Here is a 22,223-nt window from a genome sequence, read left to right as displayed (position 1 = left end):
AGCCATAGGATTACCCTGGCATTGTGCCACCTGACCTTAGTTCACAGTGCCTCTGTCAAGTAGAGCCACTGGAGTTATCCCCGGGGTGAATTTTCTTTTTCCCATCCATTCATCGAGATTTCTCTTGAAGGGGGTCAGCGAGGTGCTCTGCTTGACATGTATGGGAAGTTTATTCCATAGCATAGACAATCTCTGGGCTATGAACCTGTCCCTCCAGTACGTTCTGTTGATTGTGGTAATGAGGTTGAGGTCTCTGGAGTGCGTGGTGTGGAGAGATTGGGATTTCTTTAGATGTAGCATTTCTAACAGAGCTGGGTCAGACATGGCTTTCTATGTCAGGCAGAGATCACCTCTAAGTAGGTGATATGAGACAGAGAATTGTTGTAGTTTTTTTGAGTCTGTCCATATAGGACAATTGTTTAAGTAGGTTCATAGATTCATAGAAGGCCTGGGAGGATCCTCTTTGTGGGGTACTTTGGGGCTTCTCCAGTTGTTGCAAGGTGTGGTACAAGCCAAATGGTGCATTGTACTCAATGATTGGCCTAATGAGGGAAGAGTAGAGGGAGACAATGACCACCTTCTTCCTGGATGCAAAACCCTTAGTAATGAGATGTGCCACATAGAAGGACTTTCTAACCACAGTGGCAATGTTGCTGTCAACCTGTGTTCCCAGATCTCTTATAACGTCTTCGGTGTTCAGTGGACTACCAACAATGTGGTAATTCATGGGAACTGGGGTTTTCCCAAAGGGGATGACGACACATTTTTTTGGCATTGAGTTTAAAGCTATGTTTCTGACACCAGTCATTGGTCTCAGTGAGGCCATTCTTTAGGACATCAACATCACTTGGGGAGTTAATAATAGCTCCCAACTTGCAATCGTCTGCAAACTTTGTCAGTCAGAGTCCCTTCATGTTGGCCCGGACTTCAGAGAAGTAGATACCAAACAGAAAAGGACCCAGGACCAAACCCTGTGGGACTTTGCTCATGACTAGTTGGCAGTCTGACTTGGAGTCAGCTTTCACACTGTGGGTTTTATCTGTGAGCCAGTTTGCAACCCACCTAGTTGTATAGGGGTTGATGCCTGGCTTACTGAGTTTTTCTATGATTCCTGAGTGGGGAATGGTAACAAAGGCCTTGGCCAGATCAAGTTATGCTGTATGAACCACCTTGCCTTCATCCACAGCTCTGGTGACTGACTCAAAGAAGTCGACCAAGTTGAGCAGGGATGATCTACCCTTCACAAAACCAAACTGTGTGGGATCCAGGGTTTGGAGATTCCCTATATCCTTGTTTATTAGGTCCATGATGATGTCTTCTATAGCTTTGCATATCAGACTCATTAGGCTAATGGAGCAATAGTTCCCAGGGTCTGTAGTAGCCCCTCCCTTGTGGAGAGGGATGACTGTAGCAGTGCACCATTTGGTAGGGCAAAGCCTGAGGTGAGGCTGTGATTGAACAGGGCACACAGGTGAGGTGCCAGTTCACACTGTAGTTCATGTAGAACACAGCTAGGGATATTGTCAGGTTCCATACAAGCTGTATTCTTGGCCTTGGACAGTGCTGTTTTAACCTGTGCAGTAGTAATACTGGGTGCCTGGCAATCTACTGGTATTATGATTAATCCTTTGGGGGGAGGGGTAAAGTTGGCACTGAATGCGTTGGCCAGTATATTGGCAATATCTGCTGGCTCGGTATAGGAGGTACCATTGTGCAGTAGCTCAGAGCAAATCTGGGTATTGCCATGTAGATTCTTTACATAGCTATAGAAGGCCTTATCATTGTCTTTACTATCTGCTGCAGTTCTGTTTTCATAGCTAGCTTTAGAGGATTTGATGAGGGATCTCAACTTTTTGTTGAGGCTGATAAGGAAGTTTTTCCAGTCTTGGGACTTCACCTTATTCCGCATCAGTTTCCCCCTTCTGTTGTAGAGTTTATTTATGACAGGGGACCACCAGATTGGCTACCTTTTTTTGGAGGAGAGCGTCTTGGTTCTATTGGGTATGGTGAGATCCATGTATTTGTGTACATGTTCATACAGTGCATTGGTGTATGATTTGGTGGTCATGCAACTATTCTTCATTTGCATGGGTGCCGTGAAGTTAGCCACCTCTGTTTTTAGAAGCCCAAAGTTAGCTTTGGAGGTTTTTCATGGTGGTTACCTTTGTAGGGGGGGTGGGAGGGATGTGGATTTCCAAGGTGATTAGTTTGTGGTCGGATCTAACCAGGGAGGAGTTGACTATTTGACCAGGTCAAAGATGTTACTACCTCTAGTGGGGGTTAGAACAATCTGGTCCAGGGCATTGGAATTCATGAATTCCAGGAAATGTTTGGCAAGTGTATTGGTACATGAGTAGTTTTCCCAGTTAATGGAGGGGTAGTTGAAGTCGCCCGGTATGAGAGTGTTAGGTTGGACCCTAATATCTTCCAGGGTGCTTAGGAATGTGGAGTGTGAGTCTTGAGATATGGTTGGGGACCTATAGCAGGCTACGACCTGAATTGCTGTCTTACCCAATGTTAGCTGCACCTGAAGTATCTCTGATGAGTTATGTTGGGCTACCAGTCTGGAGGTGTGCACATCCTTTATGGATATGGAAACACCACCACCTTTGCAGCTTCGGTCCAAGTACTGGGATCAAAAGGTGTGGAATGAGTTATAGCCTGGTAGTGCAGGGGTACTTTCTGCTGTCTTGAACCAGGTCTCTGTTACAGCAGAAATGTTAATGTTCTCTATTTTAAGAAGTGTTTCAAGCGAGTGCATTTTGAGATTTAGACTTCTAGCGTTGAGCAGCATGACCCTCTGATTGCATTTGTTTGTAGCTGTTATGGTGATAATTTGGTCTTTGGAACACCGCCTAAAAAAAGGCACTACAGGGGTGGCAAGAGCCTTGGCCAGTATCTGGAAGCACAGGGGTAACAGATACAGGCCATCTCTGGCAAAGCATCGAGGTCTGTCAATCATGTCATCCCAGGCAGACAGATATTGGATCCCCTTAGAATGACACCAGAAACTTAGCCAGTTGTTGAAAGCAATCATTTTCTGCTTGTACTGTGGTATCAATTTGTCTAGTTTCTTCACTGGTCTTCCATATCTGGAATGTTTTGATTTTCTTGCGTCAGTACTTGCTGGGACAATTATGGTTGGTCTTCCTTCTTACATTTTTGTCTGCAATTTATTCTGTAAAGCTTTCAATCTTTCCATGAATAACATAGGGTCTTGGACTGGCTGCTTTGCCAGCAACTTCAACTTCAAGCTGCACATTTTCCCTTGACTTTTGTTTTCATACGTTATCTATTCTTCTGCCATTTCTGATCTGAAGGTTGGAAATGCCAATATTATCTGATTTCTGTCCAGCATCTCAATTACTTTGTATTGATTTTCAAACATTACTAAAGTAGATGAAGTAATGTTTGAAAATCAATAAAAAGTAATTGAGATGCTGGACAGAAATCAGATTACTAAAGTAGATGAAGTATACCGCAGTGGTGGTGCTGCGGTAGCGTTGTCACCTCACAGCAAGACATTGTCCCGTTCGATTCTCAGCTAGAGCATCTTCTGTGGAGACATGCATGAATGGGTGTACCTTTGTTGAAGGTTGTGCGTTAGGGCCAGCAACACAGCATGTAAAAATCAACTGCCAATCATTAGCGGACCGGAGTTCCGCTGTGGCGACCCCTAACCGGGAAAAGCCAAAAGACACAACAACTAAAGTAGATGAAGTAGGTAGTTTGCTTTATGATTTCTTTCTACACATCTTTGCAAACTGTTTATACCACAGTTTCTACAGCATTGTTTAAGTGTCAGGTAGTGCTGTCCATCATTCTTATAGTCATACTTTATACATTATTATTGGAGCTGGCAGGAAGGTCCATCACTGCTTTACTCTCAATTAGGCTAGTTCTCTTCTGAATGCCTAAAGACTTGGTCTTCTCATTAGGATAATTCTGTACAAAATTCTGTCCTTAGAATTATAATATATTTTGCCTTATACTAACTTTTGTTCATTTCTGATGACTGAATATTACTGTATATTATTATTTTTAAGTATAGATTACTGTATGATATTTATATTCTACTTAACTTTTCATTTGCAGTAACTAGGTTATGACTGGAAAGAGGACCCCAGTTTTCCAGTTCATCTACATGCTAAAATAGAAATAAAAATAAAATTAAATAGTAGACAATGATTAAATTCTAACTGTACCATATCTCCTGTGCACCTCATGACTCTATTTTTCATCAGAATTACTGTATTACTGTTGTAATGCAGTCTCACTTCATTTCTCATTTTTGTTTTTGTTTGACCCATATTTTAGCTTAGACACAGCCTTTTCGTCATTTCTTTTAAATGTGTTCTTTTAATTTTACTTGATCTTCATAATCCATGACTTTTAATTAAATCAGACATGGTTTTCTAAATAATCTGCCCGTTGTTTGATGATTTCTAATATGACCTTTGGTTTGATATTTCAGTAATTTAACATACATATCTACAGTTTCTGTGGGACCTTGTGCCCTTATGATGAACCAATGTTAAATAAGTAGCAATTTCTTTCTAGTCCTATAATAATTCTCAAATTTCTAGTTTCTCCTATTGTGTCTTACTCCTCTTTAAGAAAACTGAAAGTGTTAACTACTTTAGACCTTTTCCCCAATAACATGCAGAAATCTGGAGCATTGTACCCTCTTTGGTTTTGTTGCTATTCCATTGGCAGTGAGAAAAAAGTCAAATTACTGATCCAGAACTTAACAGCCATTTGTTAATATATAAGAGGATTCCTTCTAACTGCAGTGATACCATTTTTCTAACCAGAGAATATATTTATGCAATACTAAACACATAAACTCATAAAAACAAATATATGTCTTCACCTCCTTTACTAGTCCTTGTGAGATATTTACTGGAGCTCTTTCTAGAAAGTGGACCACATGACATGCAGCTTCCTGCATCAGCATATTTAAACATATATACCTCATATACAACAGCTTGACTACAGACTGTTTTCAACAATATAATACACAGCAGGTCTAAACAAGTTTATGCATAAATATTTATTTCACTGGCAGTGTCTGCACATGTTGTGATTTATTTTTCTGCTACATTACCACGACTGTTACATACTAAAATAATTTCCTCCTTCCAGAAAAGTGTGCTGTCTCATTTCCTTGTTATCTGTCATCTGACACAACTTCCAAAAAACGGAGTTTTCACTGAGTTTCAGCAATGATTTTTATCCTACCCGGTAACAAAGCAGCATCTAAACTTATCACTGAAATGTTGTTCATTTATTTATATAGCCTCCATTAAAAGTTAATTTATGTTTTTATTTATTTATGTTATTTTATTTGTTTGAAGCCGCGGTGGTACAGCGGTAGCATTGTTGCCTCACAGCAAGAGGTTCTCCTGTTCAATTCATGGCTGAAGTGCCTTCTGTGTGGAGTCTACATGTCCTCCTCGCAGTCGACTGGCCTCCGAAAGACATGCGTGAATGGGCGTGCCTTCGCTGAAGGTTGAGCGTCAGGCTGACAACTCGGCACCATAAAAAATCTACTGCCAATCATTAGCGGACCGGAGTTCCGCTGTGGTGACCCCTAACCGGGAAAGCCGAAAAGACAAACAAACATGCTTTGTTGACCAAGTTAGTTCAACTGGTCATATTTTCAGGGAGAACAACATGATAATCATACCGCCTAGGGGAAATTTGTCTGGAGCATCAGAGAAATTCCTCAACTCTTTATGATTACTGTTGTGGGGGGTTTTACATCTACCTGAGACATGAACAAGTCAGGCAAATGGAATGTTGGTTTATTGTCTCATCCTAAGGACTGCACATTAAGGAATGCACCACCCTGCTCTCCCATGCTGCATTACATTCGCTACATTAGAGAATTAATCCAAGTAACTGGTGTGAGAATAACGTGCAATAGCCTCTTTTTTTACCTGTTTAACCACTCACAAAAATTCTTGAAAACTGTAACAACAATGCCAGCCGATTTATGCTGGTATTCAACTACTGGAACTGGAAACATACTTCAAGCCCCCAGGTCATTTGCATTGGAAAGTAATACATTTATGATCACTGGATAACCCTGGTTCTTCCTGTACAAAACTTTAGTAGAGACACAGTTGTAGTAACACATATGATTCCAACAGCCTGAGAACTGGTACAAATTCCATGTACCAGATGCTGGCTTTATGACAGAGAATAGAACAGGCCACTTAAATACTAACTAAATACATAGACATGTCACTGTGGGGCAGAGACATACCAAATGGAACTATCTATGAACTGAAATTTACACATGTAGAAAAATATATTTACAATACTTAACATGACATTAATTTGAGGAAGATATTTCATATGTGTAATACAGGAACCCAGATGATTTTAAACTGACTTTGAAATTCTACTAACAATATTTATGTTCACTTATTTTGAAGTATTGTTTAATAACATATAATTCCTTGTGTTTAGCTCCGCCCATTCAGTTGGTTCCTGCAGCTCCCCTTGGTTTAAAGTCACAAGCTGCCACTGCCCTGTATGTTAATTCTTTTTGCATTATAACTGCATTCTGTAAGGAGAATGTTTTGTGACCCATCATAACCAACAGATGACAGGACACTAGAAAATGACATGTCTCTTTAATGTAAGAAGACCCATTCATCCTGAAAACCCCATTAACCACTCATGGTGTTGTCCAAGTCTTGAAATAAACATACTTTGCTTTCAGCTGTAAGAAGTGTTTTGATTTTACTGGTCTTAATATAAAAAATCTTATCTAGAAACTCCCACAATGCCTTAGTAATAGGCTGTTTAGATGATTAATGAGCAGAGTAGGAAAGTTTCACAGGAAAATTGTTGGATTCATCAAAGATCTGGCCATATCAATAAATCAACCAATGCTAGCAGAAGGCAACATGACCTGTACCACTTATGTATAGGTTCAATAGTTTCATAGATAAGTACTAGGCTACCTGCCCTTGTGGGCCATGTTAGGCCTAGCCAGTTTCCCTTTTTATGCTCTAACTAACATATCCCATTTGGTTAGAGATTGACCTTACCCATCCCATGGTTGATAACGTTCTCACAATCCCCAAATGTCTGTAAATAAATACAACAGCTCTGAGGTTACTTAAGTTATATTTAGTTGGAGAAAAGCACTGTGTTATCTGCTTTATGGCTTATATTTGTGTTCTGCTGCTTGTACTCCACACTTACACATCACAGACGGCCTCCATCTAACCCTTCCTGAACATATTACTCACCAGAGATCTCAGATGTAGATTATCAGTCAGCCTGGATGTGTCCTTTCACTGTGTAGCCCCCACCCCACAGTTTCTGGTGATGCAAACCATTATGGGTTGATCATATTAGGTTTGAGAAGCATGACATGGGGGGGGGGGGGCATCGGCCAGGGTGCTCAGGAAATAGTGAGTTCATAACTTGATAATTAAGATCACTGTCTAGAGAGTGCATCTCCACAATATCAATGTGTCATCACACTATTACTCTCATACTTTATGCTCTAAATATCCCCAATGTAATATTACTGTTATTTGATGAGCTGTTGGTCTCAAGTTCATAGGTTCATAGGTAGGTACTAGGCTATTGGCCCAAGGGCCTAAGTAAGCCTAGCCAACAAGGTTCCCTGGCTTACGCCACCCAAGAAAGTTAATTTCCTGTGCCCCTGTCGAGTAGAGCCATAGAAGTGAAAGGGTGTATTTCCTATTTCCTATCCACTCATCAAGATTTTTCTTGAAGAGTGCTAATGAGGAACTTTGCTTGACATAGAGGGGTAGCTTGTTCCAGAGTATAGGAAGTCTCTGGGACAGGAATCTATCCCTCCAGCATGTCCTGTTTATTGTGGTGACAAGGTTTAGGTCCCTAGAGCATGTAGCTCGGAGGGATTGGGTATTTCTTTAGGTGTAGCATGTCCAACAGATTTGGGTTTAGTGTAGCTTTATAAGTTAGGCAGAAATCTCCTCAGAATAGGCAATATGCTACAGAATAAAGCTGGAGTTTTTTGAGACAGTCAGTGTAGGGCATTTGTTTCAGGCCAGTAATCCTCTTTGTGTGATACTTCTGTGGCCTTTCCAGCTGCTGCAGATGTCTTGTGAGGTACAGTCCAAAAGGGGCATTGTACTCTATAATGGGTCTAATGAGTGCCAAGTAGAGGGGAACAATGACCTCTTTTTTTCCTGGATGAGAACCCTTTTGTGATGAGGTGTGCCACATAGAAGGATTTCCTGACTACTGTGGCGATGTGATTATCAAAGGAGAGACTACTGTCCACCTGGGTCCCAAGGTATCTTATCACACATTCGGCATTAAGTAGACTGCCGTTTATGTGGTAGTTCTTGGGTACAGAGTTCTTACCAAAGGGGATGACAATGCACCTTTTGGCACTGAGCTTGAGGCCATGCCTCCGACACTAGGCATCTGTCTCAGTGAGGCCCTTCTGTAGGATGTCCACATCATTTGGGGACTCGACTATGGCTCCTAGCTTGCAGTCATCTGCGAACTTCATTAGCCAGAGGCCTTCTGTGTTAGCCTGTACTTCAGAGAAGTAGATACCAAACATGAGTGGTCCCTGGACTGAACCCTGTGGTACTCCACTTGTCACTGGTTTGAAGTCAGATTTGGAGTCTGCAACTTTTAGAGTGTGGGTTCTGTCAGTGAGCCAGTTGGCAACCCATCTTGTGATATAGGGATTCATACCTAGTTTAGTGAGTTTAGCTATAATTCCAGAATAGGGGATGGTGTCAAACGCCTTGGCGAGGTCAAGATAGGCTGAGTGAGCCACCTTACCCTCTTCTACGGCTTTGGTGACTGTCTCAAAGAAGTAGATCGGGTTCAGAAGGCATGATCTGCCTTTCACAAATCTGAATTGGGTGGGGTCCAGAGTTTGGAGGTTACCAATATCTTTGTTTATGAGTTCCATGATGATATATTCCATGGCCTTGCAGACCAGGCTCATCAGGCTAATAGGACGATAGTTCCCAGGATCAGTGGTGGATCCCCTTTTGTGGAGTGGGATAACTGTTACTGTGCACCATTCAGTGGGCACAAAACCTGACATGAGACTATGATTGAACATGGTGCTTAGGTGAGGAGCCAGTTCATTCTGAAGTTTGTGTAAAACACAGTGTGGGATGTTGTCAGGTCCCATGGATGCTATGTTTTTGGCTTTAGAGAGTGCAGCTTTTACTTGCATAGATGTGATTACAGGGACTCTGCATTCTTCCTGTATAGATTTGGGCCCTTTAGGGGTTGAAGGGGGGTAAAGTTAGCACTGAACCTATCTGCCAGGATGTTGGCAATATCAGTTGGTTCTGTAATTTTCGTGCTGTTGTGCTGTAACTCAGAGCAGATATGGGTGTTGCCATTGAGATTCTTTTCATAGCTATAGAATGCTTTGTGGTTGCCCTTAGAATCAGTGGTGATTTTGTTTTTGTAGCTAGGTTTGGAGGATCTTATAAGGGATCTCAGCTTCTTACTGAGGCTGACCAGGGAGCTCCTACACTCATGGAATTTTACTCTCTTTTGCAACAGTTTCTTCCTTCTGTTGTACACTTTGTTTATTTGCTGTTTATAGCAGGGGACCACCAGATTGGCTTCCTTTTTTTGGAGGATAGCATCTTGGTTCTGTTTGGAATGGCATGATCCATGCATTCGTGTAAGTGCTTATAGAGTGCTTTTGTGTAGGATTCAGCAGTCGTAACTGTATTGTCCATCTGCATGGGTGTCATGAAGTTCACCACTTCTGTCTTAAGAAGCATGAAGTTGGCTTTGAAGACATTTTTTACCATGGTTTTCTTAATGGTGGGTGGGGGTGGAATGTAGATATCTAGGGTGATTAGTTTATGTTCGGATCTGACCAACGAGGAGTTGATTTCAGGTGTGGAACACCGGTCACACATGTTGGTAATGACTAGGTCTAGGATATTATTGCCCCTGGTGGGGGTGTGGATAAATTGATCCAGGGCATTGGAATTTATGAATTCCAGAAAGCATTAAGCAAAGGAGTTGAAATTGACCATTATTAGGGTGTTTGGTTGAACCCTAATATTTTCCAGTATATCAGGAAAAGAGGAGTGGGAATCCTGGGGCATGGTGGGGGATCTGTAGCAAGCTACAATTTGGATTGCAGTTTTGCCCAGAGTTAGTTGCACTTGGATAACTTCAGATGCATTATGCTGTGCAACTAGCCTGGAGGTGTGGATATCCTTAATGAATATGGACACACCTCCAACTTTGGCGTTCTGGTCCAGGTTAGATGGTCGAAAAGTGTGGTATGAGTTATTGCCTGGTAATGCAGGGGTGCTCTCTAGAGCCTTGAACCAGGTCTCAGTCACTGCACAGATATCGATGTTCTCCATTTTAAGGAGTGCCTCAAGTGAGTGCATTTTGAGATTTAGACTTCTAGCACAGAGTAGCATTACCCTCAGTTTTTGCTTGCCTGTTCCTGTTACAGTGGTGAATTTGTCATTTGAACCTTGCCTAAAAAAGGCACTATAGGTGCAGCAAGAACCTTAGCCAGTGTCCAGAATCCCAGGGGCAACAGGTGCAGGCCATCTCTGGCAAAGTATCGTGGTCTGTCGACCATGTCGTCCCAGGCAGACAGATACTGGATCCCCTTAGAATGACACCAGAAGCTTAGCCAATTGTTGAAGTCAATCATTTTGTCCTTGTATTGCGGTATCATTCTGGGCAATGGCAGGATGCTACTTAGGGCTAGGGTCATACCTTCCTGGGCTACAAGATCGGAGAGCTCTTCCATGTCTCTTTTCATGTAATCTAGAGAGGTACATCTCAGGTCATTCACACCAACATGGACAATGACAGAGTCATATTTGTACTTGTTGTGGAGTGACCTGAGTGCGTGGGTTATGTGGTGGATCCTGTCACCTGACAGGCAGCTGACAGTAACCTTCTCCTTGTTTAGTCTGGTGAGTGGGACATCAGTGTGCCTGACTATAGAGTCACCTATGACTAGTGTGTTGGGTACGTTGGTTTGCCCTATGGGCTGTGGTTTATTGGCACACTGAGTCTGTGGGCTATGTGTCATTTGGGTTGTGTTGAGGGGGTGGAAGTTGCTTGCGTTTCTGCTTTGGAGGTCTCTGTTATTTGAGCAGAATGTTTTTGTGTTTCTATATGTGGATTTTGGTGGTGTAGGTTTAATGAGACTATGTGATGAGTGTGGTGTGGTTCAAGTGTTTACCTTCTCCTCTTGACTAACAAGTTCAGTCTTGGTTGGAGAGAGCTTTACCTCCAGTTTGGTTAGATAAATGCATCTCTCACAGGTTGTGGTGTTGGATGGTAGGAGGAGAGAGTTGTCTGTGTACATGAGGCAATTGCTGCTTTGCCTCAAGATGCCCAGATTCATCAGATAGACAGGAGAGAACATTGGGAACTGACCCTTGCACATGCCTGAATAAAAACTACTTTCCTCTAGACAAGTGAGGAAAGTGAGTATAAGAGCTGTTTTTCTCTAAGCAAGTGAGGAAAGTAAGTACAAAAACTGTTTTCCTCTAGGCAAAGAGGAAGGTTGAGTGCTGTAGTAATTTGTAGATTATTTAGTGCTAACAACAAGTTCTGAACAAGTGCTGAGCACGAAAAAGCAAATTCAAGTGCTAAAACTAAGAATCTGTACCTGGATCTTGTGGTAGATAGGCTTCCTAGTGCTTAACACTCCCACTGATAAGCTAGAATGCTTCCCTCCAACACAGAAAGGCTTAGGGGGCTCTGAAGCTTGCAAACAGTCCTGGATACAGAAAATCTGTATCTAGACTAGACTAGTTACTGGAAAGGTGGGAAACAAGCACAAACACGGGCTTGTAAACCAGAAAGTTGAAAGCTGAAACTACAATTTCTGGGCCAGAAACCACTCTTGTGGTAGATAGGCTACCTAGTGCTTACCACTCCCACTGATAAGCTAGAAGGCTTCCCTCCAACACAGAAAGGCTTGGGGGTCTCAGAAGCTTACAAACAGTCCTGGATGCAGCAGATCTGTATCTGGACTAGACTAGTTACAGGAAAGATGGGAAACAAGTGCAAATGTGGGCTTTTAAACCAGAAAGTTGAAAGAGATGTAAAAACTGCCAAACGGCCAATAAACTACAATTTCTGGGCCAGAAACCACTCTTGTGGTAGATAGGCTACCTAGTGCTTACCACTCCCACTGATAAGCTAGAAGGCTTCCCTCCAACACAGAAAGGCTTGGTGGGATCAGAAGCTTGGAAACCGCCCTGGATACAGCAAATCTATATCTGGACTAGACTAGTTACAGGAAATGTGGGAAACAAGTGCAAATGCAGGCTTTTAAACCAGAAAGTTGAAAGAGATGGAAAACTGTCCAAACGGCCAGTAAACTACAATTTCTGGGCCAGAAAACACTGTTGTGGTAGATAGGCTACCTAGTGCTTACCATACTCACTGATAAGCTAGAAGACTTCCCTCCAACACAGAAAGGCTTTGGGGCTCAGAAGCTTACAAACAGTCCTGGATACATAAAATCTGTATCTGGACTAGACTAGTTACAGGAAAGGTGAGAAACAAGCACAAACACAAGCTGTTAAACCAGAACATTGAAAGAGATGGAAAAACTTCCCAAACTGCCAATAAACTACAATTTCTGGGCCAGAAACCACTCTTGTGGTAGATATGCTACCTAGTGCTTACCACTCCCGCTGATAAGCTAGAAGGCTTCCCTCCAACACAGAAAGGATTGGGGGTCTCAGAAGCTTACAGTTAGTCCTGGATACAGCAAATCTGTATCTGGACTAGACTAGTTACAGGAAAGATGGGAAACAAGTGCAAAAGTGAGCTTTTAAACAAGAAAGTTGAAAGAGATGGAAAAACTGCCAAACGGCCAATAAACTACAATTTCTGGGCCAGAAACCACTCTTGTGGTAGATAGGCTACCTAGTGCTTACCACTCCCGCTGATAAGCTAGAAGGCTTCCCTCCAACACAGAAAGGATTGGGGGTCTCAGAAGCTTACAGTTAGTCCTGGATACAGCAAATCTGTATCTGGACTAGACTAGTTACAGGAAAGATGGGAAACAAGTGCAAAAGTGAGCTTTTAAACAAGAAAGTTGAAAGAGATGGAAAAACTGCCAAACGGCCAATAAACTACAATTTCTGGGACAGAAACCACTCATGTGGTAGATAAGCTACCTAGTGCTTACCACTCCCACTGATAAGCTAGAAGGCTTCCCTCCAACACAGAAAGGCTTGGGGGGGCTCAGATGCTTATAAACAGTCCTGGATACAGCAAATCTGTATCTGGACTAGACTAGTTACAGGAAAGGTGGAAAACAAGCGCAAACACGGCTTTTAAACCAGAAAGTTGAAAGAGATGGAAAAACTGCCCAAACGGCCAGTAAACTACAATTTCTGGGCCAGAAAACACTCTTGTGGTAGATTGGCTACCTAGTGCTTACCACTCCGAATGATAAGCTAAAAGGCTTCCCTCCAACACAGAAAGGCTTTGGGGGCTCAGAAGCTTACAAACAGTCCTGGTTACAGCAAATCTGTATCTGGACTAAACTAGTTACAGGAAAGGCATGAAATAAGCTTAGAATTTTTTTTGAAAGTGGAAAGGGAGAAACAGAAGATAATTTAAAATTAAGGACCTAAGTGGCTTGCCCTTCACAAATATTCTCTCTGTATTAGGTGAAATGAGCTAGTGACACTAGACTGGGATACAGCTGAACAGATGGGACTGGTAGGAGTGTCTGAAGTCAAAATATGATCTCACTGTACTCGGTTGAGTGAGCTAATGAGATAGACCCAGGAGGAGTGTTCAAACACAAATTTACAGGAGGGACAGGCAATTCCAAAGCCACCAAGATTAATACCAGAACAAGAACAGGAATGGCAGATGGGAAACTAACTGCAGGGACAGAGAGAGACCACAGTATTTTATGAAACAATTAAATAGAAAAATAAATAACTACAGAGAGACACAGACCAATGAAACAATTAAATACACATTAAAATAAAATAAAATGCAGTATAATCTTTAACACTGCAAGTTTGTACTTAACTCAGCTAGTAATGCAGTTGATTGTAGATATGTAGTCTGTGTACTTAATAAAGGATTTTCGACTGGAAACAGACTGCCTGCCTTGCCTGGATTACTTTCGAATACTTAGTAATGCTGTACAATTTTATATTTTCTATTATTATTTTTGTTTTGTTTTGACTTAAGATGAGTTTAAGTTCGCTACTTCTACTACTACTGTCTGATCTGATTAATATGCAGTGATTAACTAGAAATATATGGACTGAAAATCTTCCACACAGAAAATTTTCTTACGCTGTTGTGTAGCAGAAGCCAAACAACTCAAATATTGAGCAGTAATAAATTCAAATATATGTGACAACACTTATAAATACAGAGAAACGCTCTAGGCTAAGAGTTTAACACTGAATATCAGTTAAGTGAAACACAATAGCTCCCACTAACTGCAGAGACAGAGAGAGGCCACGGTATTCTATAAAACAATTAAATAGAAAAATAAATAACTACAGAGAGACACAGACCAATGAAACAGTTAAATACACAGAAAAATAAAATGCAGTACAATCTTTAACACTGCAAGTTTGTAATTAACTCAGCTAGTAATGCAGTTGATTGTAGGTATGTAGCAGAAGCCAAAAGTAACAGTGCTGACATTTATTTAACATTTGTTTACCGGGAAAGTCCAACTTGGAACAAAGCCAATTTTCAGCAGAGGCCCGGGGAGAAATGCTCCAAATGTATATCTTTGAAAAGTGGGGAGGAAACCAGAGCATAACCACACAAACACAGGGAGGACATACGGACTCTGCACAGAAGGCATTCCAGCTGAGAATCAAACTGGAGAACCTCTTGCTGTGAGATGACAATGCTACCGCTGCACCACTGTGCCAGCCGATGTCCAACATGTTCGACATGTTGATAAGACAGGTCTATATCATATTATCAAGTGATGAAAAGAGTGCATGCTCTTTCATCAATTCATCGATCCAATAATGTCAAAAGAAGAAAATAGCGAAGTCACAGAACATCGATTTTTTGCCCTGGGAAAAAAAGCAGTGGGCCATCTTCGGGACTTTGCCATTTCCTCCACTATGGTGCGATCTCAGAGTTGGTATATTTAAGTAGGAGGGGTGTAGGGGGCAAAGTCCCCCACTTACTTTTGTGTTTAATTTTTTTTTTTTTTTTTTTTTTTTTTGCGGAGCAGTGAATTTTTTCCCTTGGAAAAAATTTGCTGTTCCGTGTGTTTGCGTTTTTGTGATTTTGACATTATTGGTTCGATGAATGAGCATTTGATCTTTTCATCTTCCGATAATGTGATACAAATGCGATAAGATACACAGCCTTCCTACTGGGAACAAGAGAAGGCCAAGAATGTCTTCATCCCATCCCTCCCACCAACCTCTTCAAACATTCTTGGGTCATCCCCAATCCTTGGGCATAGACTGCAAAGACAGATGCCTTACGTATTTCAGAAGGCTGATATATAACTTTGGCTTTCAAGTAAAATAGCTTTTTGCTCTGTAAGCTATAACATTTTCAAACTAAAGAAAATATCATGCATTAACCATGGACACCCTAACATTTCAAGCTAAAGAAAATATCATGCATTAACCATAGACACCCTTTGATTACCATGGGATGTTCTGCATCCTCTAACTGCATCTCATTCATTATTCTAAAACAGGATCAGTCAGGTCATTCGCAGTGACTGAATTAGCTAGAGTTATAACTGTTCATTTCTGAGTTTGTTCAAGTAATTTTAATTGACATTTCACTGGCTTCAGTGACAGTTAACAAGTAAACAATTCCTGTGTCATTGCTTACATTTCTACCTTTTTTGCTTGGGAAATGCTCTGGCTGTGGATTATACTGCAGATTCTCATTTACACAATAATTATTTATATGCAATTGTTCAACTGCAGGGCATCATCTTACATCATGCAATTCAGACTTAGAAGCAGCCTCACTTAGGCATTATAAATTGAGGGTACAAGCTACTCCTCCAGGTGCATTATTTTATTATGTCTATGCTCAACATTTTTTATGAATAGGATCATTACACAAGCTCTTTGACTATTAAAATTAACTGTTTGTCCCTTAATCTATACTTAATTGCATTAATGTAAGGAAAAGCTTTAAAATTACTCACATTTGTACGTTTAAGTACCAGATATATCCTGATATAAACATATACCTGGTCAATTGCATTTGCAAAGTGAAATTTCTATTAATACTGTTTGGTGGGGGAACTGACACCCTTTTAAACCCTGCTTAACTAGTTCTAAAGGAAGAAGTGGCTAAAGGGCAGTTAGTTCCCTTGCTAACAGTAGTAGTAGAAACATAGTTTGTGGATATGTTGATTGGATGACAATGTGATTCATAAGTTGGCACGTTTATTAAGGCAGTTGCAGTGACATGCAACTTAATCTGTTTAAATTGGACCATCCATTTCAAGAGGGTAAATATAGTAAGTAAAGTAACATCCATTCTTCTCCACCATCTACCTTCTTCCCTTACATAACAGACATATACTTATTCCTAGCCGCTTCTGGCCTTCTGTTACCTGCTTCTTTCATTTACATTGCAGTCATTGGCTTAAATGTGAAAGACAGGTATTAAAGTGGCAGAAATACCCGACAAAGAATGTAGAATATCAACAGGCAGAATAACATCTATGTTACCATCCAAAAAGAACAGTTGATGTCTCAATGCACAAGGCAATAATCTGCTGCATGTATGCTGTACTTTTTCTAAATCTGTAAATTGACTTCTGTCCCTTGTTTACTTACAGCTGACACATCTCCACAAGTGACAGATAAAGAAGAAAAGCATCAGGTGAGCAGAGAAAGTGCACGTTCACCTTCAGCCCAGCCATCGTGGATGGAACTGGCCAAGAAAAAGTCCCAAGCATGGAATGACATGCCCCAGGGCATTAAATAGGTCTCATCAATTCCTGACTGTGATACACACAATGGTTCCGATGCTGGAAACCTGCTGACAGAATAATTACTGTGAAGCAAAACCTGCAACCAAGCTGCAGAAGGCACTACTCAGCAGGGTTTCTTGTGGAAACTATAGTAACACACAGCAAACAAAGATCAAAGTGCAATAGAAAGAAATATTGTTTACCTGAAGATATGCTGTGTAACAGACTGACATCTGAGCAAGGTCATTCTTGAAGATCTTTCTAGTTTAATGTATTTTGCACAACTCAGTTCTTCAGCAATGCTGTTTGAAAGGTACTTTTATCTCTGAGTATAGCATCTTATAATGTTTGCAATCCATTATGCTCACTTATAGCACTATAGTTAAACAGGCCAGCATTTTGTTTAGCTAGAAGTTAGATAATGTTCTAGCTGCAGGGCTAATGTAGCTTGTGACTCAGTTGGAGTACTATATAGTGTGTGCCCTGGCCAAGACTATAATTCTTTCCTTTGTCCATGCAATTTTAGTAATGTAGTAAGGGCTATATTACTGAGAACATTTAATTACTCACTGCCAGACACAACTAAAATAAGACATAAAATGTATGAAAATATTCTGTCTTTTTAAATGTAAGCCCCCCCCATTCTGATATTTATGTAATTCCCACTATTTGTAATATACAGCAGACAACCATCTCTTATGTAAAGGTTTTAACGTTTTTAACATCAGTCCACCTAGAAAATTCCTATCCATGATGCAGGCAATAATAACTAATAGAAGGGGTAGTAGCTATAATAACCACAGAACGTAATGGATTCGCTATGGCAAAAAAAAGCCATGTACGTCACGGGATTCATTCAGCCCTGCCCTTTATCCAACCTTGAATACTGTATAGCTTATAGAACATTAATGTATTTTAAAGCACAAGGCTTTTAATGCAAATTTTGTGATAACTCTTATTCTTTCTATTTGTGTTATTTTTTTTTCTTTTTAATGGTGTGGCTATTGTACTAGCAATGCTATCACAAGAGTTCTTGTAATTTGTGCCTATTAGTTCTGCTTTATTGTACCAGAGCAAGTGACGATTATTTAATGTCTAATAGTCTGAAAGAAGCTAATTGGTTCAGCAAGTGATAGAAATATGCCCCATCCCTTGTGGGGTTTTTTTTTCTTTTTTTTTTTTTTCTTGCTTTGCAATCCACACAGTCTGGTGTAATAATAAGCAATGGTTTCAGTTCTTTTAATCTAAATGGATGCCATTAGACAATCACTGTCCCAATATTTCAGAACAAAGGAGCATATATTTTTCATTTAAATTCATACCATTTCAGTCTGAAATGTAAACATTAGAAATAAGTCATTCATAAGAGTAACACTACCTAAAGTGATTCAGCACTGAGGAAATGACCTGCAGATGAATTAAACTTGCAGAACTTATGATACCAAGGAAGGGAGAAAAGATGTGTTGGGGTCCAGCTCAAACTAAATTGCTAAATGTTAGATTTCTGTTTCAAATGTTGCACAGGAATAAAGAATGTATAGTGACTGGACACATTTAGACACATTTTCTAATTACTTCACTCTAGTCCAAGGAATTTTGTTATAATAACGTAGACTAAGGACAGTACAGTTTGGCTACATCAGTGAGACAAGGAGAAGCTCTGCTCTCCAGTCATGGCAACACATTTTTTTAATATAATCAACCCCTCAAATAATATTTAGAGATACATGAAGTAAAAAAACTGAGACGTTATGCTTTATGGTCTCTTCTCAGACAACAGACTTTTCTGTTGACTTTCTCAGCCAATGTAAAAGCAGAGGTGCCTTTCCCAAGTTCTAAGGTAGACTCTAGAATATGAACGTACATTCTGTAGAGGAAGAGGGGTATTGGTACAGTAAGCATATTACAAACACCTGAGTGACAGCAAATAGCTGATTTAAGTCCCTAAGAGTGCTAATTGCTGTTTCAAAGAACTATGCCATGATTGTGTCAATATTTGATTGTAGGAATATGAAACAATAAAACGGTCAGATGAACTAAGCTTTTTGTTTTTGTTGATCCTGGGTAGTTGAAAGAATACTACAGATATATAGTCAATATAATTGTGACAAAGTCTTTGAAAATCAACTTGTTCAAAGCACAGCTAGATGAAAACAAAACCACCAAAATGACAGTTATTTGAAAATACTTTCACCAACCCCAACAACAGCTCCAAAAGTATACAAAAAAAGAAAACATTTTGGAATCTGTACCACCTGTGCACTCCTATGTATGGTAATCAACTTCAAGGTCACAGCAAGATGGGATGGAGAAAGGATCACTTCCCACTACGACAGTTATTTGCAGCATACCCAATCTAAGTTGGCAGCACATACTTAGAGTATTAATGTTAGGGACAAATGTGGTAAAATGTCTGGCAGTTCTGCCAAAGTTAATCATGCACAGCATGTCACTAAAACTGCTGTAATAATATAAGCAAATTCACAAAGTTCAGGCACAGGGAAAGGGCAGCTAACACCATTTTTTCCACACGTCTTTCCTTTGTAACCACAGGCAAAGTTGCTACTATTTCCTGCAGTACTTTTAGGCAATACACAAGATTCTTATAGCCCAGGTACCTATAAGGAACAAAGTCAGGACTCTATTGTGTCTAGAGCTAAGCACAGCTCTCCCTCTAAATGACATAGTACCTAACAGGCAAGATCTTGAATGATGACCACACAGTCATAAGTTACTGATGCAGACCCCACTACATGGGAATTAACATTTTCAGATCAGGATTTCCTATGCTGGCAAGTTATGAACCTATTGTTGGTGGTGGAAAATGAAACTATGAAGTAGAAGGTGAAGAGTATGAAAGTAATCGACACGGGTCACAATGGGACAGGATTAGCAACTAAGTACCACAGAAGGTGCAGATGGGGGGAAGAGATGCCTGAGCCAGGAAATATTCTCAGAAGTGAAATAAGATTTCACAACAGACATCACCTGGTCCTTAACTGTCAGCATTTTATAAAGGGACATAAACCATTGTCTCTTTGTATGAACTGCAGCATTATCCCAGCATGATAAATTGTTGGGTCACAAGTACGAAGGCAGTGATGCAGAGCAGTCACAAACACAGTTTGAGCCTGGTGTGATTCATGTGGTTCTTGGTGGCATCCTGCCAGGCCTCAAGCTTGCTGAAATAAGGCAAAGTCTACTGAGACAGCCTTGATTTGGGAGGTAGGTAGAGTTCACAGATCATATAGCTGAAATGAAAAACAATGTGTCAAAAACAGGACCAGGCTTGTTTGCAAAACACTTATGATCAACACTCATATTATCCATCGCATGTGGGCATCTGCTGGGTGTTTCCACAGAAGGTCAATCTGCCAGTCACCTGTTGATGACATTACCACAACAGCGTTGCTATGTATATGTATGAGAGGGGCATAGGTTCATAGGTAGGTACTAGGCTATCAGCCCTGGGGCCTATATAAGCCTAGCCAAAAAGGTTCCCTGGCTTTCACCACCCAAGAAAATTATTTTCCTGTGCCTCTGTCAAGGAGTGCCACAGAAGTGATCCCCAGGGTGCATTTTCTATTTCCCATCCAGTTGTCAAGATTTTTCTTAAAGAGGGACAATAAGGAGCTTTGCTTGACATGAATGGGGAGTTTATTCCAGAGTATAGGAAGTCTCTGGGACAGGAATCTATCCCTCCAGCATGTTCTGTTTATTATGGTGACAAGGTTTAGGTCCCTGGAGCATGTGGTTCAGAGAGATTGAGATTTCTTTAAGTGTAGCATGTCCAACAGCACTGGCTTTGAAATAGCTTGTATGTTAGGCAGAGGTCGCCTCTGAGTAGGTGATATGCGATGCGAGTAGAGCTGGAATTTTTTGAGATGGTCTGTGTATGGCATCTGTTTGAGGCCAGTAATCCTCTTAGTGAGGTATTTCTGTGGCCTTTCCAATTATTGCAGGTGTCTTGTGAGATACATGCCAAACGGGGCATTGTACTCTATAATAGGTCTGATGAGGGATGAGTAGAGAGGAACAATGACCTCCTTTTTTTCAGAGGAGAACCCTTTTGTGATGAGGTGTGCCACATAGAAGGATTTCCTGACTACTGTGGCTATCAAAGGAGAGACTACTGTCCACCTGTGTCTCGAGGTCTCTTATCACACTTTAAATGTTTAGTGAGCTACTGCCTATGTGGTAGTTCATGGGTACCGAGTTTTTCCCAAAGGGGATGATAATGCATTTCGTGGCATTGAGCTTGAGCCATGACTTTGACACCAAGCATCTGTCTCTGTGAGGCCCTTTTGTAGAATGTCTACATCATTAGGTGATTCTATTATGGCTCCCAGTTTGCAGTCTTCTGTGAACTTTGTTAACCAAAGACCTTCTGTGTTGGCCTGCAATTCAGAGGAGTAGATGCCGAATAGGAGAGGACCCAGGACCGAACCCTGTGGTACTACACTCGTCACTGGTCTGAAGTCGGACTTGGAGTCAGCTACTTTTACTGTGTAGTTTCTGGCAGTGAGCCAGTTGGCCACACATCTTGTGCATGGGAGTGCAACAGGCTTGTCCCACCTCCACACCCACCCCACCCCCAGCAAAAACACTGTTTTCCGTTTTCTTGGATTTTTAAATTTTGGAATGCAGTTCACATTCCTACAATTTTATGCATCTGTGATTGTACTTTTGTGTGTTGATTACAAATGAATCAAGGTCTTGTCAGGGAGCCATCCAAAATAATTTAAATACATTATCATTGGTCACATACTGGTATAGTTAATTAGTATAGTTTAATTGTAGGTTCAAGTTGCAGAGCCACTTTGATAGATTTTGCCACATACTGTCCTGAGTTTCACATCCAGACTGCCATTATGGTTGATATTTTAACACCATTAAAACCAATAACATCCATTCCTCTGGAACTTAATTTTTATTTCTTCTTTTCCATAGTATTACATTTCTTAACTTTTATTGTATGACCTTTTTCTGTATTCAGTGAATATCTTGTCATTGCAGTTTTCAGCACTCCTTTCATCAGTGGAGTGTCCCCTGTTCTTATTAGGAATGACCCTCATCTATATGAGGAACATGTGTATCAGAAATGTTCAGATGATGATTTTTATTTAACTGATATATATCATCATCAAGTCAATAAGCAGCTGTACATACATAAAATGTACTTATCCCATCCTTGGCACTACATATCATTGTGTGATATACTCTTGTATAAAGTGCAAGGCATTTTAAATATTAGCGTATATCCTCC

General features: G+C 40.7%; 1 protein-coding gene across 1 annotated transcript in view; it reads left to right on the top strand.

Annotated features, from left to right (window-relative positions):
- CRACDL (CRACD like) overlaps positions 1–20,444 on the top strand; it is a 328,296-nt gene extending 307,852 nt beyond the window's left edge. Inside the window, exon 14 of the mRNA XM_044071817.1 lies at positions 16,823–20,444. Within this exon, the coding sequence (XP_043927752.1) occupies positions 16,823–16,971 (149 nt within the window). The 3' untranslated portion in view covers positions 16,972–20,444. The remainder of the gene's footprint in view (positions 1–16,822) is intronic.
- The last annotated feature ends 1,779 nt before the right edge of the window (positions 20,445–22,223 follow it).

The sequence above is a fragment of the Protopterus annectens genome, chromosome 5.part0 (genome assembly GCF_019279795.1).
Source record: "Protopterus annectens isolate FY-2018-M chromosome 5.part0, PAN1.0, whole genome shotgun sequence".
NCBI classification, from domain to species: Eukaryota; Metazoa; Chordata; order Ceratodontiformes; family Protopteridae; genus Protopterus; species Protopterus annectens.
The sequence above is the reverse complement of the archived record's forward strand: the minus strand, read 5'-3'. Positions and strand labels throughout refer to the sequence as shown.